This window comes from Lonchura striata, chromosome 2 (genome assembly GCF_046129695.1).
Source record: "Lonchura striata isolate bLonStr1 chromosome 2, bLonStr1.mat, whole genome shotgun sequence".
Taxonomy (NCBI): Eukaryota; Metazoa; Chordata; class Aves; order Passeriformes; family Estrildidae; genus Lonchura; species Lonchura striata.
The window spans coordinates 4,424,402-4,450,256 of NC_134604.1; the positions used below are offsets into that span (position 1 = coordinate 4,424,402).

General features: G+C 58.6%; 1 protein-coding gene across 1 annotated transcript in view; it reads left to right on the plus strand.

The window, feature by feature from the left end:
* Nucleotides 1-3,463: 3,463 nt before the first annotated feature.
* Nucleotides 3,464-25,855, plus strand: part of ARAP1 (ArfGAP with RhoGAP domain, ankyrin repeat and PH domain 1) — a 30,332-nt gene continuing 7,940 nt past the window's right edge. The window contains exons 1-21 of the mRNA XM_077790940.1: nt 3,464-3,579; nt 5,344-6,089; nt 12,298-12,443; nt 13,933-14,000; nt 14,865-14,968; nt 15,870-16,040; nt 17,635-17,704; nt 17,983-18,103; nt 18,219-18,424; nt 18,798-18,904; nt 18,987-19,186; nt 19,272-19,357; nt 20,440-20,622; nt 21,592-21,766; nt 23,165-23,299; nt 23,521-23,656; nt 24,146-24,248; nt 24,336-24,531; nt 24,858-24,903; nt 25,111-25,274; nt 25,573-25,785. Of these exons, the coding sequence (XP_077647066.1) occupies nt 5,422-6,089; nt 12,298-12,443; nt 13,933-14,000; nt 14,865-14,968; nt 15,870-16,040; nt 17,635-17,704; nt 17,983-18,103; nt 18,219-18,424; nt 18,798-18,904; nt 18,987-19,186; nt 19,272-19,357; nt 20,440-20,622; nt 21,592-21,766; nt 23,165-23,299; nt 23,521-23,656; nt 24,146-24,248; nt 24,336-24,531; nt 24,858-24,903; nt 25,111-25,274; nt 25,573-25,785 (3,298 nt within the window). The 5' untranslated portion in view covers nt 3,464-3,579; nt 5,344-5,421. The remainder of the gene's footprint in view (nt 3,580-5,343; nt 6,090-12,297; nt 12,444-13,932; nt 14,001-14,864; nt 14,969-15,869; nt 16,041-17,634; nt 17,705-17,982; nt 18,104-18,218; nt 18,425-18,797; nt 18,905-18,986; nt 19,187-19,271; nt 19,358-20,439; nt 20,623-21,591; nt 21,767-23,164; nt 23,300-23,520; nt 23,657-24,145; nt 24,249-24,335; nt 24,532-24,857; nt 24,904-25,110; nt 25,275-25,572; nt 25,786-25,855) is intronic.

Here is a 25,855-nt window from a genome sequence, read left to right on the forward strand (position 1 = left end):
AGAAAGTCTTTAGCAAAGTGGGGGTGGGTGCACATGGTTGGTGGTCCCTGTACTTCTGTCCCTGATGCAGCATCCCCTGGCTTGGCTTATCTGCAGGGCTGTGGTGGCCAGGGGGATCTACGGGGTGGCCCTGCTATGATGTGACCCTGCTGTTGGGGACAGGGCCTGTGCATGGGCTGGAGTTGCACCCCAGTGAGCATGAAGAGGAGGTGGGAGGGCAGCAGGGCTGGAAAAGGGTACACCCCATCCACAGCTGGAGGGGTCACCCCTTCCTCATGACGCTCTCACTTCCCACTTACGAGAAAGTGAAACAGGGCCCTGCATGGTTTTAGTGCTGGATGTTGGGTGATGGGGCTGATTTCTCACGGGGGAAAGAGGTGCCATTCTTCCCAGGGGACCCATCAGGGACTCATCCTCTGCAGCCAGGCTGTTGGCACAGTGCCCCCCCTGCTCCTCACCCCCCAGCATCACCAGACCCTGGGACACTGGGCCTCCTCTGGGGTGGCTGTGCACGTGGGGTTTGGCTTCCTGACCTAGTTTGCTGGCAGCTTCCATAAAGTGTGTCAGGAGCTGAGAGCATTCCAGTGGAACTCAGTGGGTAGCGACAGCATTGCCAGATGTATTTACCCCTTTTCTGTCTGGATTTCCCCATTTCTGGTTGGATTGACCACTTTTTTTGACTGGATTGGTTCATTTCTGGCTGTATTTGCCCCTTTTCTGTCTAGATTTGTGAGGCAGGCAGCAACACTCTGGAAGGGAATGCTGTTTGCTGATAAAACTCATCTGTTTGTTGGTGCCACAGCCTGGGACATGTTTTACCTTCCCCATGGGGGAAGGGGAATGCAGATGGTACCTTGGGGAAATGATGAACTCTCAGTTTTCCTGCCCCCTTGTCCCTAACTTCTCACCCACCTCACCACTGCCCACCTCCCACCTCTGTGCACACCCTCCATCTGCACACAGAGCTGGATTGGGGCAGTTCTCATGTAGGAACACACCCTGGTGTGTCTGTGAGCCCTCAGGCCCCCAAGCAGGGGGCTGGGCACCCTCTGGCTTCTTCACATGAACCACCTGGAAATGGCAACTCATGGCAGAGGGAGGAGGCTCCAGAGAAGCAATTCCACCTCTGGATTGTGATTCCGCAAGCTTGAACTTGATCCCTGAACCGCACCTGAGGGGTTTGAATATCATTTGCAATTTATTTGGCTGAGAAGATCTTGAAAATGAAAAAGCTTCACCCTCCCAGGAAAGACCTTGGGTGCTGCTGAGCAGATGGGCACCCACTGAGGTGGAGCATGGAAGGTTTGGGTGGGAAGGGGTCTGTGGAGTTCTGGGTGCTGTCCTGGAACCTTTTGTTTGCTTTGGGGTGATCACTGCTTGCTGAGGATCCTGTTTGGGCAGTTTTGGGGTGAGGATGTAGTGCTTCCAATTCCCAGCTGGATGGAGAATCTGTGGTAGCCCAAGGAGGTCTGTTGGAGACATCACACTGACCCTCTGGATCCAGCAGGGACACTGGTGACATTGGCCTCATTCTGGCTGGCCGTGTCGCCTTGTCTGAAGATGTCTCCTTAATTTAGGCAGGAAAGGGTAAAAATTGCTGTGATGTGAAACTGGTTGCTCAATGCTGCTGGAGCTTGGTGGCTGAAGAACCCCGTGTTCCCACAGGTCCTTCCACACTCGGCTTTGTCCCCTGTGCCCACAGGAATCCTGGTGGGTAACAGCTTACTGCCCTCTCTGGGAATCCACAGAGGTCCTGGGCTGGTGGGACATGGCAGCCACCTGCCTGCTTGTCCTCTTCTGTCCAGTGACCAGAGCTCGGCTTGTCCTGCTGCCCCGCTGCGCCCTGTCCTTGGTACCTGGTTCCTGCAGCAGGACTGCTGAGCTCTCGCTTCCCAGAGCTCGCCCTGCCTGGCTCTTCCTTCCTCTCCTGCTGAAAGCCCTGCCCCGTCCTCCTGTCACCCAAGGCTCTCACACCGCCTCCGGACCCGGCCTCCCCGTCCCTCATGGTGGCTGTGGTCAGCGCTCAACCACGCTGAGGCCTCCCGGTTCTGGCGGGGCCTGGGGTGGCGATTGCACCACATCCTCGCTCCGAGCTCTGCTCGGCTCTCCGGAAAGTTCCCCTTGCTGAGGTGGCGTTTGAGGAAGTGCTGGGGCAGGCAGAGACCCCTTGGCAAACCTGCGCTGCGCCAGCTGAACCACGGCAGCCTGAGGCTGGCCACCTCCTTCTGCTGAGCCGAGGGACCGTGTGCTGGTAATTGGCTTTCCTTGATTAATGAGCCCACAGACCTGGGGAAGGGGAACGTGGGGTGCAGGCAGGGTTTGCCTACATTGGAGGAGGAATTGCAATGGGAACGAGATCAATCGAGTGGGTGCCAGACACCCAGCAGTGCTCCTGGGCTGGATTTTCCTGGCTCGTGGCCGCTATTCTGGGTGCCATCGAAGGGACACGCAGGGGAGAGCTGTGGGATGGCCACCACTTTATTACCATATATTTATATGCTTGGGTGCCGAGTGCAGCTCTGTCAGTGACACACTGATGACCCTGGTCACATTACTCGATCCCTGGCATGTCGTTAGGGGTAACATTGATTACCCAGGGGAAGCTGGAGCCTCTGAAAGGAGAATGCTTGCCTGTCACTTCCAGTCAGAGCCCTTCATTTCCATGGCATACACAGCTCCTTAATTAAACAAGCCCAGCCCTCATTAGTCCCCTACCTGAGGGCTGGGAATCCCATGGCCCTGAGAGAGTGGTGGGATGCAGTGGGAGAAGGGTGGGCACACTTGTGCATCATGGGGGGCTCCTCCCTGAGTTAGGATGCTCAGCTCTGCTGGGGAATGAGGCACATTCCAAATACTCTGTTGAGTTGAGGGCATCTGAGGTGGGCTGGGGTAGCTGCAGGAGCCCCCAGGAAAGCAGCTAACACCCAAATTTGGGTATAGAGTGGCTTGCTGAGCCTCTTGGTCCAGATAAAGGGGACCAGCACCAAGCACCCCCAGATCCTTCATCCCCAGCACTGGGAGAGTCAGGGCTGTGTGGGTTTGGGATGGGGCTGGGGGGTGCAGTCCTCATGTATTTTGGCATCCTGATTTATCCCCCCTGAGCACCAGCCACGGTGCCAGAGTGCTGGCAGCCCTTGCCACTCCCTCCTCACACCATTTGTCCAGCTTTAAGTCTCTTACAAAACAGCCCCTGTGGTGTTGCCTAATCCCAGGGAGGAATGCAGTGGGTCAGCACTGGGAGGATTTGTGTTTGGCAGGGGCCACAGCCAGGGTTACCCCCCAGTTCCCAGCAGCTAGCTGGGTTACAGCGTCTCCCTGTCTTGGTTTTACTTCTGGAATATCCTCATCTTGTTTAGCACAGAGGTTAAATGATTAATGACAGAAGGAGGGAACCTAGAAAAGGCCTGATGAATGATTTACTTGCTGAGGGCAAAGGGCTCGACAGCAACGGGGACCTGCCAGCCTGGCACACCGGGGACCCCACACTTCCCTCGTTGGAGTTTTGTCCTCATCCCTGTCCCCGGTCAGCAGCAAGGAGGGCCCTCAGCCAGCCCAGATAATGCTGGGGCAGTGCCAGTGGTGAGTGCTGGTGCAGCTGTCCCTTCTTGATAGGTCTGTCCCACCGCTGCAGCGATGACCTGGCACAGCACCAGGGATGTTGGCACTGGTGTCAGTGGGTGACAGTGGTGGTGACTCCTGGCTCTAGCCAGGACAGGGGGAGATTTGTGGGAGCCCCATACTGGTGTCACTGTATTTCCCCCTGCTCCTCCAGAGGCAGTGCCCAGTTGGGGTTGAGCCTGCCTGTGCTGGTGTTCACTGGGATGTGGTGGCAGCAACGTCACCCGGCACCATTACTTATCCATTTGCAGTAATAGATGAGGGTTTTCTAGGTGTGGAGGTGGGAGAGAGATAATTTTATTCCGATTCAGGGATTTTTGGGGTGCTGGTTGGGATTGCTGGGACCAGCGGGAAGGTCCTGGGTGCTGCTGATTTGTCTGGTGCTGCCAGCAAGGAGCCACAGGGGTCAGCCAGCTCTGTGTCCCTCTTGCTTCTTCCTTGGAGAAGGAAGCAAAGGCTTCAGGCTCCAAGCACTTGGTCCTTGGAGCCTGAAGCAAAGCCAAACTGTACCAGGAAGTGCCAGGGAAGTGGCACTGTGGCCACATCCCAGCAGCAGCACTGAGATGCTGCTGTCTCGAGGTGCAGTGGGAACCCCGTGATGCCTCGGGCTCGGCAGTGTCCAGTCAGTGCCGGGTTGAGGACGAGCCTTGCTCGGCTGTGCACTTTGCACCGAAACCGCAAGTGCTGCTGAGGGACCTGCCTGAGTCACAGCAAATGTGACTCTGACGGCAGATCAGACCGGCCTATTTACAGCTCCAGGAAATCCTCTGGCTCCTTCTTTAGCAGGTCTAGAAAAACCTCCAGCAAACACAAAATAAGGTGGTGCTGGGCTCGCTAGCAGTGCTGTATGTGCCGGCGTGATGGGATCTGCCTCCTGCCTGGAGCCTGCCGAGACCGTGATGCTGGTGGGTGGGAAGGGCAGGGAATCCCATCTGCTGCTTGTTGGGATAACAGGGATTTGCCCTGCCAACAGCTATGGTGTGGGATGGATGTTCTGCTGCAGGAGCTGAGACACCAAGTGAGCCCCATGTCCCAAGCTCTGCATGCCACAAGGCGCTCTGCTAGGTGTGTGCACCAGGGGTGCTGCACAGGTGCTCTGCCAGCACTGCAGGGTGTGGTGCCATGCTAGAGCAATGCCAGGGACAGACAGGGCTCTGGAGCTGGGAGTAATGCCATGGTGGGCATATGGTCTGTGAGGAGGGGTTTGATGTGGTTTGGGTTGGGGGCTCCAGCGACAGCACCCTGCCACTGGCTGTGACAGGGACAGCCCAGGAGAGGGGACAGCCTTCTGGATCCAACTGTCCATGCAACTCCATTCTGGCTTGCTGCTGTAAACCAGGGGAGCTGCATCCTGGAGGGTGACTGCCCTGAGGTGCAGCCAACAGCTGCCTTGCCCTAGAATCGGGCATATTAGGACATATTCCCTGATTATTCACAATGTGGATAATCCCCTACTACTGCTCTGTCCCACAGCCCAAATGTCACCCCCTGGGCCCAAGCTGGGGCCTCATAGTGCCTTCACTTCTAAAGGGATTGCCTCTATGTTTCAATGCCTAAACTGGGACCCTCTAGTATTTCCACACCAGTTCAGGACTGGGTGATCCAGGGGACACAGCATGGTCGGAGGCCATAGTAAAACCAGGTTGCTTCACTGGTTTTGGGACCCTAGGCTTCACCTGGTGTGTGTTTTGGGACTGATCCTGATCCTGTTGTCTCCATTCCCAGGTCCTGATGTCATCCTGAGCCTCGCTGGCAACAGAAGATGCACTGAGCGGTGCAGGTTTTTGTGGCCAGCCCCCTGCCATGGAGGAGGAGGGATCTCTGCCAGTGGCTGCCTGGCTGTCTGCCCTCCACCTCGACCAGTATGTGGAAAGCTTCCAGCAAAGTGAGCTGTGGTCAGTGTGGGACTGCCGGGCTCTGACAGATGAGGGGCTCACCCGCCTTGGGGTGCTGCTGCCCGGCCACCGCCGCCGCATCCTGCTGGGCTTGCAGAAAGCCTTCGCTGAGGCCCCGCTCCCCGCTGGGGCTCAGCAGCCCCCTGCCACCAAACCTGTCCCCATGAAACGCCACATCTTCCGCCCGAGCGCTGCGGCAGGGCCCGAGCAGCCGGAGCCCCGGGGCCTGCCAGGGCCAGGTGGGACCCCACTGCTGGAGCCAGAGAGGGGGGCAAGCTTCACCCAGCTGCCCCCACCCATCCCACCCAGGGTGGGCTGCCGGCCCCCCCTCAAATTCTCACTGTCTCTACTGGGGGACAGCCCCGAGCCCCACCCTGCGTCCTGCAGCCATCTCCCAGTCCTGGAGGACCCCTCTCCGCCAGCCCTTGGGGAGAAGCCCCTTGCTGACAGCAGGGCGAGACCCCCATTGCCACCACTGCCAGCCAAGCGACACCAACTGGAAACCAAGTGCCAGAACCTGAAGGGCCCTCCACTGCCTGACCGTCCCCCTGTGCTGCCGCCCAGGGCACAGAGGAGGTAAGGGGGGAGGCAGGGGCATGGGCTTGGGGATGCCCCAAGGCAGCAGGGTCTGTGTGGGGGGCTACTGTGATGTGGGTGGGACCCTCAGGGTCATGACACGGGTTGCCTGGGGTACCTATGCCCACCCCAGACCTTAGCACATCTCCTGAGGGTACCCCCAGCACCAGCATGTCCCGTGGGGGTACTAACCCTTCCCCCAGCCCCAGCATCACCCCGGGGAGTATCCCTGCCCCAGGCCACAGCACATTTCTCCAGGGTACCAGCACCAGGGCAGGGGATGCTGAAATATTTATTTTGGCTTAGCTGGATGTATCCACCCTGATCATCCCAGTCACCTAGGTCACTCCAGCCTGGCATGGGCTGGGGTGCAATCCCCACAACAGTGTAGAGCCCTGCCTTCCCCCCACCTGCAATGTGGGCAGTGCTGAAGCCTGAGGAACTCTTGACACCAGTGGGTGCAAACAGTGAACCACTGCGCACAGGGAACATGGAACAAAGCTACTGCCAGCTGCAGTGGCCAGATGACATGGGAGCAGGCTGGAATTTCAGGACAGCAGTGCTTGCAGCCAGCCCTTCGATGTCCCAGTCACCCACTGCACTCCCAAATCCTGCAGAGCACAAGCAGATGTGGAATGAGGACTGGGAGTGCAGTTTGGAGGGGGTAGACAAGCTCCTGGGTGCCAGCACCCTCCCGGGGTCAGGTAAGGGAATGTCACCAAGCTTGTGTGCCCCCTCCACCTTGGGAGTCCTTCCCCACAACCTCCCCAGGACCCACAGACTCTAAGGGATATGTTCCTGGAGCTGGGGTGTCTAGCTGGTCCCCTGAGGGGGGTCCTGGGAGTGAGGCTGGGTTTGTCCTGACTGATGGTGCTGGATGGGACCATCCAGCTGGATGGATGGTGCTGGATGTGTGCAGTCAGGGTGAGAATGGGAGGGCTGGTGGCTGGGTTCCCCCTCCAGCTTCCCATCCCTGTGTCCCAATGGCTTTTTGTGGTAGGGTGGGTGGAAGTGATCCCTCTGCCCATGCTCTGACCCTAATCTGCAGAAAGTGGGCTGGAATGCTGAGCTGGGGAGGGGGCTCAGGCAGCTGCTGTGGGGTGCTGGCATGCCATGGGGTGGGCAGCAGCTGTCCCTGGTGCTCCTTGGGCTCTGGATCAACAGTGTCCATCCTGGCACCCCTGTTGGGAACTGTTCCCATCACTGCATTTCTGCACCAAGATAGTCACCCAAATCCTCCTGGAGCCACTCTCCATCCTGCCCTGGCCAGAAAGCTGCCCGGGCACCATAAGGCCTATAGCTGCCACTTTGGTGCAAGCTGTGCTGGTTTGGTGCTGGACGTGCCATCAGTTTGGTACTTGCCATGCTGGTTTGGTGCCAGCTGTGCTGTGGGTTTAGTGCCGTCTGTGCTGGGTGTTTGGTGCCAGCTGTGCCTGGGTTTAGTGCTGTCCATGCTGCGTGTTTGGTGCCAGCTGTGCCTGGGTTTAGTGCTGTCCGTGCTGGGTGTTTAGTGCCAGCTGTGCCAGTGTTTAGTGCCGTCCATGCTGGGTGTTTGGTGCCAGCTGTGCCAGCGTTTAGTGCCATCTGTGCTGCGTGTTTGGTGCCAGCTGTGCCGTGGGTTTAGTGCCGTCCGTGCTGGGTGTTTTGTGCCAGCTGTGCCAGCGTTCTGGCAGTGGCCATGCCGTGGTTCTCAGGGCCATGGTGAGGATTTGCTATGCAGGACATGCCGCTGCTCCGGCCAGCTCAGGAAGTTTTGCAGTTCGGGCAGTGCAGGAAGTGCCGGGGCGAGAAGCTCCGCTCCCTGCCGGCCTCCCCCCGTCCCTCCCCGCGGTGCCGCTCGCTCCCACCGCGGTTCCTCTCACTGCCCAGGTAGGGGGGCACGGCTGTACCGTGCCAGGAGCAGCCGGCGGGGCCCGGGGCGGAGGGATTTTTGGGGATGGGATCGAACGCTGCCGACGCTACCGGATGCGCCTTTCGCCCTGCCGGCTCCAGCGGGTGTTTCCTGCCCCGTTTGCTCACGGGCACTGTCGGTGCCCCGGGGACGGGCACGGTGCCCCGGGGACGGGCACGGTGCCCCGGGGACGGGCACTGTCGGTGCCCCGGGGACGGGCGCGGTGCCCCGGGGACGGGCACTGTCGGTGCCCCGGGGACGGGCGCTGCCCATCCTGGCTGTGCCACTCGGGGCTGGGATTCCCCGCTGGAGCTGCCCCGCGGGAGCTGGGGGTGCATAAGGGAGCTGCATGCAGGACCATGAGACTCAGGATGGGGTGGCTGAACAGCACCCCTGGACACATGGGTACTCCAGTGACGTGGGGGACTCTGGGGTCACCGTGGCAGAGCCACTTGGTGTGCTATTATGCACTCATAACATATAAATTACATGTGTTGTGCTTGTATGGGTGTATGTCTGTAGAGATGTATGTATGTATATTTCTGTAGTGAATATATACAGGAGTATATTTGTGCATCCAAATTTATGCATTATGGATATATTGGGGAGTTCAGAACTAACCAGCTGAACCCCAAAACTCTTGATTTTAAAAGTCACTTTAATTGTATGACCAGGAATATATTGGCTATAGGTGGGTTCTTGTTTTGAGAACATTTTAAAAATAAGGAGCTATCGTTTCCTAAGAAATTCTTCCCTCTGAGGGTGGTGAGGCCCTGGCATAGGCTGCCCTGAGAAGTTGTGGCTTCCCTATCCCTGGAGGTGTTCAAAGCTGGGGTGGGTGGAGCTTGGAGTAATCTGGGGTTGTAGGTGTCCCTGCCTATGGCATGAGATAAGCTTTGAAGTCTTTTCCCAACCAAACCATTCCATAATTCTATGACTTTGGCCAGTGCTGGTGCTTGGCCATGCCTGTGGGTGGAGGAGGTGCTGTGGTGAGGACAGTGAGGCACCCTGTGGTGGGTGCTGGGACCCGGCTCTACGTGTGGGGCAGCATCTGCTGGGAGCTTGGGAAGCTGTCCACACTGGATCTCCCTGCAGTGATGGGTGACTGGCCAAAGTGCCCTGTGCTGGGTCCGAGGGAGCTCCACAGCCCTAGGGTGCTGCTGTTGGCCCCAAACCCATCTCCTGCCCCCTGGGGGGACCTGACCTGGGCACCTGCAGCCAGTGAACATGAAAGGCCTGGGGATAATGCTGGGCTTCTCAGGGACCAACAACAGTGGGGGATGCTTGCCCGTGTTGGGGCTGATGGTTGCTCATGTCTGGGTGATCCTTGCTCGTGCTGAGCTGATGCCCACATCAGGGTAATGTTTGCCCAGGTCTGGATGGTACTTGCCCACGTCAGGGTGATGCTCACTGCATCCAGGCTGGGACCAGGGCTCTGACAGCAGCTGTGAGGCAGCTGCATTGGCCTGGTCCTGTGTCTGGGTGGGAATGAGAGCCCACCATCAACCCCTTGTGGAGGTGGAAGTGCCCACAGGGGAGGGAGCTCTGAGCATGAGGGCTGAGGAAGAGCTGGAGCAGCCCTGCATGTGCAAACAGCCTGGGAGCAGAGCAAGTGACCTGGGCATTTCTGAGGTGACGCCACCCAACCATCTCCCCTCACTTCCGGCTGTGCTGCTGTGGTCCCTGGCTTCCTCCTAGCTGCTTGCAGAGCCACACTGTGGTTTCCTCCAGGCCGTGTTCACCTCCGAGTTCTCACCATCCCCCCAAACCCTGGGCTACCCCGACCATTTCTGTGCCAGGAGGTGACAGGATCACCCCAGCCCTGCTGCGTGTGGGATGTCTGAGATGCTACCTCCCACGGGTTGATGGCAGCAACTGTGTTCAACACTGGGAGCTCTCTCACCAGTTCTGGATTTGAAGCCACCCTCCCAATGCCAGCAGCGGGGCTGTGAGCCCCAGTTTTGGCCACTGATGGCTCAGATCTGGACACCCCACAGAGGATCCCATGAGCATGTCTGCATCCTGACTGTGGGATGAGGCTGTCAGTGAGGGGGGGCACCCCCTCTCCATGTCCAGGAGATGGTCTAGGGTTAGAGCAGACCACTGAGCAGCTGGTGAGGTGAGGGGGTTGTAGAAAGTGATGTCCAAGGATGTGATGACAGAAGACTCATTTTCAGAGGGCTGGGTGAACAGGGCAGGGGGGGTGGCCTGGGCAGAGGTTTGGCTTTGGGGTGGTGGCTGTGGGAGAGCAGCCCTCTCTGCCCCCTTAGAAGAGAGGCTTAGATAAAGGATAGCATTTAAGGTGCTGCTCTGATAAGGGGTGGCACATAAGGCACTGGTTTGCCACTTCTCTAATGGCAGAGGTGGCATCAGCCAGACCCTGCCTGGAGCAGGACTGGCATCCTTTGGGCATGGCTGCATGGGGGTCCAGGAAGTGCAGGGCACCCACGCTACTCCATGGAGCCATGGGGGGGACATGAAGCCCAGGGATGCTACAGCAGCAGATGATGACAGGTGGAGCAGGCAGACAGAGGGTGTTTTGGGAAACTGGGGTATTATTTGTGCCTGAGCTCTGCGGGTGCCCATCCTGCTAGTCCCTGGGTTGGTGGGGCTAGAGGCTGGACAGGACTGGGGCTGAGCCAGAAACCCTCCTGAGAAGTCCTCATCCAGGAAATTGGGGTTGTCCTGGCCTGAGGCTTGTCATCTCACTGCTGGCCTTGGGGCTTGTGTTGCAGCCCCTCAAACCACACCCCAGGGGACAAACACCATCCTGGGTGGCTGCACAGGTGCAGACCCCAGCCAGGCTCTTGCTGGAGGCTCTGTGGCTTGTGCACTGTCACCTCCATGTCTCTGGGTCTCTGCACAGCTGGGTGCTCCAGCAGCTCCTGCCTGGTGGTGTTGGGAGCAGTGCTGTTCCACTGCCCACACTCCCCTGCCCATGCTCCCCTCCTTCCCTGCCAGCATTCCCTAATGTATGGATGGTTGTGGCTGGTTCCCATGGAAATAGCTGCTGAGAAATGAGGTCAGGCTGACCCAGGGTGAGCCAGCACTCCCGTCCTTGCCTTGCCTGCTTCCTGCTCCAGTCAGGGAGAAGTTTCTTCTCCAGCTCACCCCAAGCTAAGGGAAAGCTGTTGAGCACAAGCCATGTGCTGGGAGGCACATCCCAGAAACCATGGCGTGCTGAGGGCATCCTTGGCCATGGAATCGTGGGATCACAGAATGGTTTGGATTGGATGGGACCTTAAAGCCCTTGCCAAGGGCAGGGACATTTCCCACTAGACCAGGTTGCTCCAAGCCCTGTCCCACCTGGACTTGAACATTTGCAGGCATGGGGCAGTCACAGCATCTCTGGGCAACCTGTGCCAGGGCCTCACCACCCCCAGTGGGAAGAACTTCTTCCCAATATCCAGAACCAGCTGTTCCTTTTTATGGCTGCAGTGGGAGGTAGCTGGGCAAGGATGGGGATGGTGCTAGCATGCAGGTCCCATGGGTCTCACCAGCCTGGGGCTTGGGGTAGAAATTCTGCCCACTGCCTCTGCCCTCTCCCTGGATTCAGGGATGCTTCAAAGGTACTTTGTATTTTTATACCCTGGAGAAACTTCTTAATTTCCTGCCCTTGAAAACACCATTACCCCAGAGGTTTCTACTGATTGCCTGTCACCTTTCAGTCTCAGGAAGGCAGGAAGCAAGGAACAGGAGGTAGGAGTAGCTGAGCCCAGCTGCTTGGGCTCTGTGGAGAGGAAGTCTCATGGTCCCTCTCCCCACTGGTCAAGGTTTTGGGGCTGGGAGCATTGGTCACCGAGCTGGGAGAAGCTCCATTTCCAGGATTTCTTGCTGCCATAGCAGCCACCCTAGATCTCCAGTGTCCACTCCACCATAAGGAAGCTGGTGGCACAGAGCATCCCTAGGACCCCCATCCTGCTCAAGGAACCCTGTGGCCACTTGCAAACGAGCTAAGGAAGCAACTCTGCCATTGTTTAGACTGGAGGAAAGAAAACAACCTCCTCTGGGATGTCGCTTCAAGGCTGTGGGTGGCTTAGGTTTCCCAGAGTCAGATAAGGATCCTGAGCTGTGAAGGACACACAGGGGAGTGAGGTTGGATGCCAGGAAAACATTTCCAGGCTAGAAAAGTAGTCGTATAACCCAAACACAGGAAAGGCATTACCGTGGGGTTGTAGGAATTGGTTTGTGGGTCTGGTTCTGCTGGGGTTTGGTCCCTTTTGGGGGTCCTCTGTGACCCCACCCCTGCAGGTGTATCAGGGTTGGGAAGTGAGGCAGGGGCTGGCATAAGGCAGTGCTTGCTCCTCTCTCCCACAGCATCCCTGCCAAAGAGGAGGTCCCCATCACTGAAAGAGCACCTGGTGTCACCGTGTCCTCCCTGCTTCCCCTGCCTCGCACCCAGGTGCCACCAACCCCACCAGCGCTGCCCTCCAAGGCCACCCTTCCCTTCGTGCCAGAGTTTGGTGAGTACAAGGGGGGCCTCTCCAGTCTTCCCAGCACAAGCCTTGGGATATCTGGCTGCCAATCCATCAGCATCCATCCCATGGGTGCTGTGCCTTCCTTCTTGTCAGTTTGTTCCTCTGCCCCTGCTGTGGTCCCTTTCTTCTGTATCCCCTTTCTTGGCTTCTGAGCTGGGGGGGTCAGGGGTGCAAGACCTGGGCTGGGGGATTTAGGGTGTGTGAGGTGTGAGCTGGGGGCTTCAGGGAAGGGGTGTAAGACCTGGGTTGGGAGTTTCAGGGGATGTGAGATGTGAACTGGGAGTTTGGGTGCAGCCTCTCCTAGGGCAGAGCAAAGCTTTCACTCACTCACAGAGGAAAAGTGAACCTATCAGGAGGCTGAAATGCAGATATCCCTGGTTCTGGGGTCCCAGGACTGTGCCTTTGCATCCCCCAGCCTCATCCTCAGGGTGTCCCTGGGGCTCAGCCAACTGCAGGGAGCAATGCTGAGCTGGGGATCCCCATGGAGAGGTGAAGGTTTGGTCTCAGGGTGCGGCCCTGGTTGGACTATACTTCAGCTGGAATAGCTCTGCTGGAAGGAGGAGAAAGGGATGAGCTGTGTGGGGTGCTGGGTGCTTCTCAAAGCCAGCAGCACTGGTTTAGCTGGGAGCTGGGGTGTGTTTCAGAAGCTGGGAGAAGCTGTGGACAGGTTATCAGGACAGAGCTTATCTGTTGGGGGGTGCAGGGAGGAAAGCTGCTCCCACCCTGATGGGTTTGGGATGCAGAGTTTTCAGGGGGTTTCTGTGGTGCCAAGGTGAGCATTTACCTGCACCTCTCAACCCCCTGCAGCCTGACAGCATCTTTGCCTGCTGCCAGGGCCCAAACACCATCATCTGGGTTGGGGTTTTGGGAGGAATCTGGTCCAGATTCTCAGTGGGATTTGGGACTGGGTGTCTGCCAGGGCCAGGCTGTCTGGGGCCACTTATTCCCTGTGGGGTTCCAATCCTGACCAGGATTCCTGCTGATGTGGGTGCTGGGTGAGGAGGAACCATCTCTTGTTCCCATCATCATCTGGGATCTCATTTCCACGGTGCACAAGCTCGGGAGCTGATAAGGAATAGGAGAGGAGGGAGGGGAATCTACCCTGGAAAACAAGCTGTGGAAAAAGCCCCTGGGAGCCCCCAGCAGCAGGAGCTCCCAGGCAGAAACACGAGAGCCTGCATGGAGCCATAGTTCTGGGGCTGCTGTCACCAAGTCCCCTTCTGGTGAGGCCAGGAGTGTTGTGACACTGCTGGGAGGTGCCACTAGTGGGACTTTGCCCTTTCCCAGCTCTTCCCCAAACTCCTTGATAAAACCCTTGTTGTCACAAGAATGGGATGGTTATTTGCCAAGGGCAAGCACGGGGAAGCCAGCCATGCCTGCATCATCGTCCCCACAGGCGCCAGGGTAGCAGAGGGAACTGGGACCCCTTGCTCCACCCCAGCTGATTCCCAGCATCTTCCCTCTCCTTTGTCAGATGACTCAGACTACGAGGACTCGGCGTGGGAGTCGGAAATAGCCAGACCAACGGGAGAGATGGCCAAGGTTGGTCCCACCGTGGGGCTGGAGGTGGGCAGGAGCTTGCAGGGTGGCTGGCCCTAAGGACAGGTACCAGCCTTGGGATGCTCCAGAGATACTGGTTAGGGCTGGAGGAGCATGTTGGCAGTGGCTAGAGAGGGGTTCTGCCTCACTGAGCACCCACTGGGTCTCCCGTAGGTTCCTAGGGAGTACCCCCTGGGTCTCCCATTGGGGTTGAAACTCCAGAGATGGAACTTGGTTCTTCAATGTCCTTGGGAAGTATCTGTCAGGTCTTTCAGTGGTGCTGGGACTTGAGGGTCCCTGGGGAGCACCCACCAGGTCTCACCAAGTGTCCCCAGAAGCACCCACTGGGTCCTCTGGGGTCTCTGGGGAGCACCCACAGCTGTGCAGCACCCCACCACACTCACATGCCCGGGGTGTGTGCTAGTAGACATCTCCAGCACTGCATCTTGAATGTAACCCCTGGATTGAGAATTTCTATCTGCCTCCCTCGCTCTCTGGGGTGGGAACAGATGGATTTGAGGAGTCCCAGAAGTTGCAGAGCTCCCTGAACACTTGAAGCCCCCATCTGGCTTGGCTTGGGAACACCAGGCCAAGGAGGCAATGTGAGATTTCTCATGAAGCTCAGATATTTTTAGCTGCTATAAATAACAATCCTGGTGTTCAGCTCCTCCCTTGGCTACACTTTCCTCTCTCTGTGAGCCTCAGCATGCCTCTTCCTGGGCACCTTGACACCGTGGGCACCCGTTGAGCTGGGGATGGGCTGGTGACATGGCATAGTGTCCCTTCCCCTTCCATCCACCCTGCGCCCTCGTGGTGCAGCGGCAGCACCAAAGAGACCCCAGGTGTCACCAGTGTGTGTCTCTGCAGGAGGATGCTGAGCCTGGGATGGGGCGACCACGGTCCGTGCGTTTCAACAGCCTCTTCAGTGAAGATGAGTTTGGTGAGGACCAGCCCAGTGCATCCCCTGCCAGGTATGAGCGTGGCTGCCGTGCTGCATGCAGGGCACATGTGCATGTGATGCTGGCGACGTGCTGTGTGTGTGTACAGGCAAGGGGTATGTGTGCATGTACCAACCAGGGGGTGTTTTTGTTTCTGTGGGGGGTGTGAGCACGGGCAGAGAGCTCTTGTGCATGGCAGGGCAGGTGAGTGCACAGCTCAGGGCTTCTTGTGGATGCACAGTGTGCACACGCGTGGACACGTGCAGCACCTGTGTGTGGGAGCACGTGTGAGTGTGTGTGAGCAGAGAGCAGCTCTGCATATCACTGCGTTGGGGCTGCAGTCTTGGGGGTGCCCCTGTCCCCCCTCCCAGAGCTGGGACTCAGGCCTGGGCTGTCGCTGGGATGGGGGGATGACGTTTCCCCCCTTGCACAGCCCCCTAAATATCCTAGGCTAGCTCAGAGGTAAGCAGGCTGTGAGGGGAGGAATATCAGGAGATGGCAAAGATTTCCAAAAGAGGCTCTTACCCCAATATATGTTGGTTCAGCTCTCTTTATTCTGTGCTGTTCATGTGGAGAGTGGGGCAAAAGAGGACGAACAGGAAATGTCAGGGGTCTATATAGACTTTGGACAGGGTGGGCTTCCCTGGCTCTCTGCCAGCCCCGTTGGGGCAGGAAGGAGGGGTTCAGGGTTATCTGATCAGAGTCACAGGGTCCCAGGGAAGGGGAAACAGAGTGCCCATGAGCTCACTGTAACAGGGGGACATGCCAGGACCCCACCGAGGGGACTGTCCCCAGTGTCCCTGCTTGCATACAGCTGGCCTGCATTGCCTGCGCCTCAGGGAAGGTCACAGGGAGGCTGAAGCATGCCGGGGAGCCTCAGCCCCTCCCGAGACCTGCCAGCTCTTAACCCCCTCCCTCGGCTCCTCATCCCCAGTGGTGGCAGCAGTTGGAGTGACAGGGACCCCAGCCTGCACCCGCCTGCGCCCGACGCCTTTGCTGGCAGCAGCCCCGGCACGCTGAGTGACAGCATGGAGGGCACCAGTGCCACCAGCCTGCTGTCACCCACCATCAAAGCAGGGTGGCTGGACAAGAACCCGCCACAGGGGTGAGTGATGATCTGGGGGTCCCTGTGTGACATAGAAGGTTACTTGTCCCCTCCTTTTCTCATCTGTCATTCCTGCTCATGGGGGTGTACTTTTGCTTTGGTGAAAATCCATTTCTTGGGGCTCCTTCTGTTCCCTTCTAACCTGTGATTTAGGCTAGAAACACCCATTTTTTTGTGAAAGAACCTTTCTCAGAGCAGATGCCACCAGTTGTTGTACTGACTTTGCTGAGAAAGGGAGGCTGGAACTCGATCTTCCTCTCAGACCCTGCATCACTGGGAAAAGAGCTGCTTTTCCTCTGGGGGAGCCCTGGAATAGCAGTGACCACAAGAGAAGCTGTCAGGGAGGAGGTGGAGTGTCTGGGCTGAGCTGTGCATTTGGCATTGCTGGCTTTGCTGCAGGAGGAGGTGGTGATAGCCCCTATCCCATGGGATAGTAGCCCCAAATCCTAGACTCATGGTGGGTAGTCAGAGTGGTACAACAGTAAAAGAGGGGAAGTGCTGGGCTTGTGTCTGTGTGCTCCAGGGCGCGTGAGGAGCCAGTGATCCCCTAGAGAGTCCAGTGAACCCAGTGAGCACAACCAGCACAGTGTGCACAGGGAGCCCACTCAAAGAGCCCCTGCACTAGCTGGGAGGCAACAATCAAACAGGAGTGTGAGGGATACTTGGGAGCTTCTTAATCTGGGCTCTAATTAAGCCCCAAGGCAGCAGTTGCACTGAGGAGGAGGAAAATTAGCTGTTTGCAGCAGAGCAGCCGTGCTGCTGGGGAAGTGAGAGCAGCTGGAAGGTCCCTGGGAAACTGCTCCAGCAAACCTTTCCTGAGTAAACAAACCCTTAAGCAACCGTGTCCCTGCTGCCACACTAGCCCCCAACCCCACCAGCAGGAGGGACCTGGGTGTTCAGTGCTGGTAGGGGGCTGCACTGCAGGGCTTCTTGGAGGTGTGCTGGAAAGGGCTTGGCTCCTCCTGCAGCCCTATGCTAAAGGTATGGGCAGAAGAGTCTTCTGCCTTTTCCAGTGGCTGGTTTGCACTCCCAGCTGGGGAGGGCAAAGGGGTCTCTGGTGGGGTCTTCCAGCCCCCAGAGGATCCTGCCTCATCTGTATGCCCATCCTGATAGAGATGCACAGCTTCTTCCTCTGCTCTGGTGCTACTGACCTCTCCTGGAATGTGTCTCCTGGCTTGAATCCAGCTTGGCTTTTAGGGGCAGCCCTTGTTCTGAGCTCCGTGTTTGAATTGGTGCTGGAGGAAAGCATGAAGTCCCCATTGCTATCCCCAGCAGCAACATGAGGGCACAGGGAGAGGGCACAGGATCAAGGGCTGGGGACTTCAAGGGCTGGCTGGGACTGGCCTCTTATCCCTGTGCAGGATGGAGGACTGGGGATAGAGCACTAGATTAAGGGTTGGGGACACAGGGCAGAATGGAGGGCTGGGGACATGGCACGTGATGGAAGGGTGGGGACATCGAGGGCTGGGGACACAGGGCAGGATCAATGATGAGGTGGCCCCAGGCTTTTGGCAACTGGGGCGTGAATACACAAGCAGAAGCATCCTGAGTTCAAGGGCATCCTCTCCAATGAGTCCCTCCGGTCCCCTCCCAGGTCCTACATCTACCAGAAGCGCTGGGTGAAGCTTGACACTGACTACCTCCGCTATTTTGACAGTGAAAAGGTGGGTGGAGAAGATGGATCTGGGGGTTTGGGATGAGAAGGTGGCAGAGGAGCTTCCCCAGCAGGGCCACCTCCCTCTGGGCGTCCCAACTCGGAGACGTGGCTGTACCAAGGGCCAGTATCCCAGGGAGCAGCCACGGCTGGGTGCTGGGGATGAGATGTAGGAGGCTCAGAGCCTCCTGGGCATTGGAGCTGGAGCACTGGGAACCTGGGGCACTAACTGCCCCATTTCCCTGAGGCCACAGACATGAGCAGCGTGTCTCCCCCTCCCTGACCCAGGATACCTACTCCAAGCGGCTCATTCCCGTCTCCTCCATCTCCCGCGTCTCCAGTGTTGGGGACCAGAAATTTGAGGTTGTCACCAACAACCGCAACTTCGTGTTCCGGGCTGAGAATGATGGTGAGTGACAGGGGTCCCTGTTCCCCAGCTCCTCTCCCTTCCCAGCCCAAGGGATGAGTCCCATTGGCTCCTGGGCTCAGGCTGTTCCTGACCTGCCTTGCCTTTGGCCCCGCAGCAGACCGCAATGAGTGGATATGGACCCTGCAGCAGATTGCAGAGGAGCAGAAGAGCAAAGCTGCAGCGAGGACATCGATGTCCTTAGCCTCTGACAGTGCCACTGAGCTAGCTGATAAGAGTGGCTTCCTGGAGCTGCGGGGCTTTAAGCACAAGCTCTTTGTGGTGGTGGCTGGGGACAAAGTATTCCTTTACAAGAATGCGGAGGTGGGTTGCTGGGGGGGCTGTGTGGCACTATGGGGGACCCTGATGCCGTTTCAAGGGGGGACCCCTTCCCTTTGCACTCCCAGCCTGAGCAGAGCAGGAGTGAGCCAGGGCACTCAGGCCTGCCACCACCCCTCAAATGGGGACAGCACAGAAGCCACAGGCTGCTGCCCCGTGAGCCCTCCCTCTCTGCTGGCTCTGAGCCTTGGGATCTCCCAGGAGCATGACACCCACTGTAGCTGCTTTCACAGTCTGTGGTGCCCCAGGTATACCCAGGATGACAGCTGGGCAGTGAAGGGACAGTTACCCCAGCTCCCAGGCACTTGGATCCCATCATCCATCCCCCCCTCATCCCTTGCCCACCCTCCCCCACCAGGACTATCGGCTGGGGATTGGCATCACCTACATTGAGATGAATGTGGGGAACGTCAAGGAGGTGGATCGCCGAGGCTTTGACCTCACCACACCATACAGGATCTTCAGGTGAGCCCAGGGTGGGGAGGGGGTGCTGAGGGTGCTGCCCACCCTGAGCCATGGTATAGCTCACCCCCATCCCTCCTGGCAGCTTCTCTGCTGACTCCGAGCAGGAGAAGGAGGAATGGGTGGAGGCCATGCAGCAGTCCATCACTGAGGCACTCTCCAACTCGGAGGTGGCCGAGAGGATCTGGGCGGTGGAGTCCAACCGCTTCTGTGCCGACTGCGGCTCCCCCAAACCTGACTGGGCCTCCATCAACCTCTGTGTTGTCATCTGCAAGAGATGTGCAGGTACCCATAACCAGAGGGGGACTAATGGGGATCCCGGCCCCTTCCCACCCCAAAATGGGTCCCTTACGGCTCATCTTGCTGGCAGGGGAACACCGGGGATTGGGCCCTGGCATCACCAAAGTCCGGAGCTTGAAGATGGACAGGAAGGTGTGGACTGAGGAGCTGATTGAGGTAGTGGCACAGACCAGTCCCAAAATGTCCTTTTGGGGGTGACACCCTGTTCCTTCTGCATTATGGAGCTGCTCGCTGTGGGCTGCTGGTCCTTTGGGGGGACACCGTGGTGTGGCTTGGCTGGGGAGAGGATGCCCAGCAGCCTTTTATCCTGTCCCTGTGCACCCCTGGCAGCCAGTTCAGCATGGTAAGGACAAGCGGCTTGATGTGCCACAGCCGGACGGTGTCTCCGTGCGTGGGTGCGTGGCCGTGGGGCTGGAGCAGGGCCGAGGGCAGAGCAATTCCCGGAGCGGTCCGGCCGCCGGAGCGGAGGAATGTGTCGGCGCAGGCAGGGCCGGGGATGGGTGGGCGGCGGCAGCTGGGATTCGTTTCAAGACCGAGCCTGGCAGCCATTTCCCGCCGGCAGGGCTCGGCTGGCTCCGTTCTTCCCATCCATCCTGCTCGGATCCTGCATTCCTGCTAGGCGTCCCACCCGCGCAGCCCCCGCCTCCAGCCCTGCCTGCTCCCCGAGCTCCCCACCGCTTCCAGCTGCTGCCTGCGGCTGCTGCCTTCCCCCTCCCCTCTCTGGAACCCTGCCTGAAACCACCCCAGCATCCCCAGGGCCCCCATCGCACCGCCCCTTCTCGGCTCTCGGATGCACCCATTCCATCCCTAACAACTACGGGGTGCTGGCAGTGTCCCGCGGGTATTGAGGTGATGTGGGTCTTCCTGATAAATCTCGTAATGGCATTGCTCAGCTGTGGGTAGCGGGATGGCGAGGAGCCACCAAAAGCACTTTGAATCTGTCCCCATGGCTACCGAGCACCACCCCACCTCCCACAGCTGCGTTCTGCTTTCCAGATGTGGTTTTCTGGGGCAGGAAGGGGAGCTGGCGGCTGTGGGGGCTGTCAGATGCTGCATGCCTGCAGTGGGTGGGTGGGTGCACCTGCACCCTGCCCACTCCCATCCCCACTCCCCTACACCACCCATGCTCTTGCTGCATCTCACTTTTCTTCTGGGGCAGCCCCCTGCCCCCAGCAAAGCCCCCCCACATGCCCCAGCAGTATGGTCACGTTGGCATCTCCTTGTCACTGTTTTCACAGCTCTTCCAGCAGTTTGGCAACGTAATGGCCAACCAGTTTTGGGCTGCAAATGTGCCTCCCAGTGAGGCCATCAGCCCCACCAGCGGCAGCCAGGAGAGGAGGCGCTTCCTCATCGCCAAATACCGAGAGGGAAAGTACCGCCACTACCACCCACTCTTCGGCAACCAGGAGGAGCTTGACAGGGTCAGTGGCCTGCAGGGATGGGCACCTGCGTGGGGGTTCTGCCTGGGTGCAAAGTGGTGCTGAGCTGGGGTCCTGAGGCTCATTTGGGAATGAAATCTGTGTCTAAGCAGACCGCCCACCATCCCTCCCTGCCTGTATCTCCCCAGCCCCCATTACACACCCTGTATCCTCACTGTGCACCCCAAACCAAAGTCTGGGGTCTCCAGGAAGGATAACCAGCTGTGGGGACAGGGTAACATCTCTGCTGTGGGGTGTAACCAGCTTCATGTCCAGGCTGGGGAGCCTTGTCCGAGATGGGCTCTCCCTACCACAGCCAGGCAGCCCTAGGGTTTATGTCTCCTTGGCTTGGAAATTGTTTTGGGTTCAAGCTCTGGTCTGGATGGGGCTTACGTGAGCTGGTGCTGGACGTACACCCCAGTTGAGGCAGCTTGGCAGCTTGTACCAATTAGAAGTACCTGGCCAGCACTCCTAATCACCACCCATGGCACCCATTCCCGGTGCTGGCTGTTTGCAGGGTGCCAGACTAGAATGGTCACACAAGGAATATCCCACAGGGAATGCCATCCTGTCACTCTGGCTGCTCGCCTCCTCCTCTGCCATGGCTTTGCCCCTGCCGTGGCTTCTGCAGTGTTTTTACAAGCGGTGGGAGTACATGGGGGGCCCAGTCAGCCAAGGGAATTCGCATGTGGGCTTGTTTGTTTTCCTACTCTGGCTTGGCCGGCCCGCCCCGCTGCCGTATGACTTCACCCCGGCTCCTTAAGGGAGGGATTCACTGCCGGCTCCAAACTTTTTCTCCCAGTTTGAGCCTCCTTTGTTCTGACCAGGCGGCTGGGAGGCGGCCGGGGGTCCGGCAGCTTGCTGGCTCCAGGTCACTGGCCCCGGCTCTTTTTGCTTGGGTTTCCTCCTCCTCCTCCTCGTCCTCCTCCTCCTCGGTGAGAGCCATCAGCTTCACCACTGCTTCTGCTGCAGGCTCTGTGTGCGGCCGTCACCACCAGTGACCTGGCAGAGACGCAGGCTCTGCTCTTCTGTGGGGCATCAGTGACCTGTGACACCGGGGACCCCCAGTGCCCAACGCCCCTGGCCCTGGCTGAGAGGAGTGGGCAGCGGCTGCAGATGGAGTTCCTGCTCCACAACAAAACCTCAGGTAAGGGCTGATCTCCTTGAAGCTCCACCCTGAGCTCACACCCACTGGCAACATTCCCGGAGTTGCTCCTGGGGTGTTCTGGGGGACACAGGTATATTTTGAGCTGGTCCCAGCTCTGTGTCCTGCCAGCAGCTCCCTGGCAGGAGGCTCTCCATCTGCTGGCACTGTCGAGGGTCTGTGTACCCCACAAGAGGGAAGAGAGGCTCTGGGGAACCCCTGCAGCCCTGGGGGCTCAATCCCAGCTGGGAACACAGGTCTGAAGCCCAGCTGGGGATGCAGGCGAGTGTTGCAGGTACTGGAAGGGATAGGAGAGAGTATTCCCACACCATCCTGGCATGCTGTGGGCATTCCAAGCAGCTTCAAGGGACATTCCTCTGTCAGATGGGCAGGCCCCACCTCCAACATGTCCCTGAGGGAGGAGGGCTGACCCCCTAATGACCAGTCCCATTCTGCTGGATGTGCACCCTGGCCCCTGAACTTGGCTCCAGGAGGGCTGATGGCTCCCATGGGATCTGCACCCTAATATAGGTGTTGGGCAAGTGGGCAGGAACGCTTGGGCAGGTGGAACAGAGGTGTGGGGGGCTGGCCAGTACCTGCCAGAGCTGTCACCTCCCTCCTTGCCTTGGCAGCCAAGTCTGTCTTGCGGAAGTTGGAATTTGCCCAGGTCAGGGGCTGGCCCAGCTTTTCCTGACGTGTCAGCACTAAAGGCATCTGGGAGAGCTGTGAGGCCTCCCAGGCCACCCCAGTGAGCCAGAGAAATCCAAAGCTTGGGCTCATATTGCTGGGATTGCTGGGGTGGGTGAGCCCAGCACTGTGTGAAGCAGGGCTGGACTGGGAGAGCAGGGAGAGCCTCATCCTGGATTCCCCACTTCTAGAGCTCCAGGTACCCTACACCCAGACCTGGGTGTGATTTAGGGGTGTACCTGCATCTTATCTCTTCTTCATCCCGGAGGAAGTGGGGGTTGCATCTTGCTGGCAAGGTAGGGAAATCGAGGCAGGAGACATGACTGTGATCAGATGAGAAGGGAGTGACAGAGCCCTGGGCTGTTATTTCAGCTGCAGGACTGTGATGCTCTGCCCTGCACCTCCTGCAGAGCAGCAGGGTCCTGGAACAGCCTGGGAGGGACTCAGTGGTGGGGGAGCCTGCACCCCACCTCCCCACATCCAGTCCCAGCTCAATGCTTAGGGAGGGGCTTTGAGGAGGACTCAGGATGTGGAGTGACCCCCAGGCAGCCCTGGATACCAGCACTGTTCCTTGCACCCCAGCTGTGCTGTGGTGGGAGCTTGGGGTGCAGCCTGTGAGATGCTTCTTGTGCTGGGATGGGGGAAACCCAGCTGCCTTGTGGGGCTGGGGGAGGAGGCCAGCTCCCCATGACAGTCTGATCTCCCTGCTTGCAGAGCCGCCACGCCTGGAGGTGATGTGCAGTGAGGAGAAGCCCTACTCTGTACACCTGCCCTCTATTACCCACAATGGCTTCCTCTACAAGACCCCCTCCATGGTCAAGCCCATCAGTGAGCGGAAGGGCCCAGAAGGTATATTTGTGAGACAGGGAAAAGGGAGCTGGGAGATTGATAGCAATTTGCTCTCTCAGCCTTTGAAAAGGTGGTGGGGAAGTGCAGCATTACTTGGTAACTTGGTTTGATGGGTGGTCACATCAGATGGGCGCTGCTGGAGTGCTCAGGCTGGTTTGGAGGGTGCCATGGGGTGGGCCAGAGCTCAGGGAGGCTGCTCAGTGCTGTCCTGTGCTGTACAGAGTTCAGCCGGCGGTGGTGCACCCTGCAGGATGGGGTGCTCAGCTACTATGAGAACGACCGTAACACTGTGCCCAACGGTGAGATCAGGGTGGAAGAAATTGTCTGCCTGGTGAACAACCCACTCCATGCCCATGGGTAAGGCTGCACTCCCCTGAAGCACCCCAACAGCCCCTCCATTCCTGCAGGGCCTGGCACAGCTGCAGTGGCCCCCAGGAGGGGTGGCACGAGGGGACTGCAGTCCCCAACCCCACCAATGGCTCCTGATCGGATGGCTTTGCAAGGATTCTGTGTAAATAGTTTGCAGCCCCTTTGGAGCATCTTTCCAATACTTTTGTAACACCTTTGTGACCTCTTTGTAATCCCTCTGGAACCCCGATCCAACTCCTTTGAAACCATTTTGTGGCCCCTGTGCAGTCCCTATGTCTCCTGTTCGAACAGTCTGGCAGCACAGAGATGCTGGAGTGCCTGGGGCCATGGGGAGGGATCCCACATTAGATCAGCCATTGTCAGAGCCATCAGCAGCCATGCAGCAGGATGCTCCCACCCCTGGAACACCCCTATCGCCCACCGAGCTCTATCTCACCCCTGTGGGTACCCAGGCTCCCCTTTTCCTCCCTCCTGAAGGATTGAGAGCACGTTTGAGGTGTACACCGAGGCAGATCGACTCTACCTCTTCGGGCTGGAGAGCCCTGACTCTGCTCGAGAATGGCTCAAGTCTATTGCCAAGGTGGGATGCAGGGGCCTGGGGCAGCCCTGGGTGCTGGTTGCAATTGGATGCAGCGGTGCTGATGGATTCCTCTCCTCCCTGGCTCAGTCCTTTGTCCACCCCTGTGCCGAGGAGCTGCTGGCACTAGACTTTGAGCGGCTTGGGCGACTGCATTACAAAGGGGGTCTCACCCTGGAGCGTGCCCAGGAGGGCTGGTTTGCCCTGGTCGGCTCCACGCTCCATATCTGCTCTGAGGATGGTCGTCAGCAGGAGCCTCTCCAGCTGCGCAAACTGCAGGAGCTCTGTGAGTACCTCTGTCCTGCTGGCAGCACCCCCTGGCCGGGGTGGGAGGATGTGTCCCCCAAATCCTGCTCCAGGGTACACCTAGCTTTTGGTGGGAGTCTGGTAGATATCACTCCTGTGGAGCTCAGGTATCCCTTGAAAGAGGGAATGCGGCTGCTCTTTTTCTTCTCCATCCTCTTCCCCCTCTCCATCCTCTTCCCTATCTCTGCTTGTCCCATCTGGACTGGAGCTGGACCTGTTGGCAGAGGCTCCCACAGCACGTGGGTCTAGGGGAGCTGTGGCACCCTATGTTCCCGTAGGTGATGGGCTCCCTGCCTTCCTTTCCAGCCATCCAGGGGGACCATGAGGTTCTGGTGTTGGTGGAGAGGCGGAGGTAAGAAGGTGGGGGAGAAGGCCCCCCCCTCCCCAGCCAAATACCCCTCCTAGTTCTGGAGTGTCTTTACCCTCCCTGCCATGACTATAGACCCCTAAAATTGAGTTGGGATCGCCTGCAGGACCCCAGGACGAGCCTTCCTGGGGGTTGCAGACACGCAGTGGGGTCTGGGGGAAACACGAGAACTGAGCCTAGGCATGCTGGCAGGACGCTGTACATCCAAGGGGAGCGGAAGCTGGATTTCCTGGGCTGGGTCCATGCCATCCAGAAGGCTGCGAGCAGCTCGGGAGACACCTTGTCGGAGCAGCAGCTGACGGACTCGGATGTCCCACTGCTGGTGGACCGCTGCATTGACTACATCACTCAGTGTGGTATGGGCCAAGTCCTGGGATGCTGGCAGGGACCAGAGCGTGGCCTTCAGGTCAATCCACTGGTGTGGTGGGGCAGCTGAGAGTCCCGTATGCTTGTGATACATGGTCCCCTCCCTCCCTGAACATCTGCTTCAACGCAGATGTGGGAGGGCTCCATCTCTGGCAGGGCTTTGTTTCCAGTCACAGGAACACCTGTGGGATGGGATACTGTGTGGCACCTGGCAGTGTTTGATGGGGAGCTGGTGGGCCAGGTCTGTCTCCTGCAGAGGGGCTCTCATTCCCACTGGCTCCATCACAGGGCTGACGTCTGAGGGAATCTACCGCAAGAGCGGGCAGAACTCCAAGACCACCAGCCTTCTAGAGGTGCTGCAGCGGGATGCACGCTGCGTCTGCCTGAAAGAGGGCGAGCACCAGGTGGATGATGTTGCCAACACCCTCAAACGCTTCTTCCGTGACCTTGGGGATGGGCTCTTCACTCGGCGGTGGGCCCCGGACTGGCTGTGGGCAACGGGTGAGCCCTGGGGGCTGCTTGGGGGTTGCAGGAGGAGGGGCTTGGGCTACCTGGTTCTGTGCAGCCAATT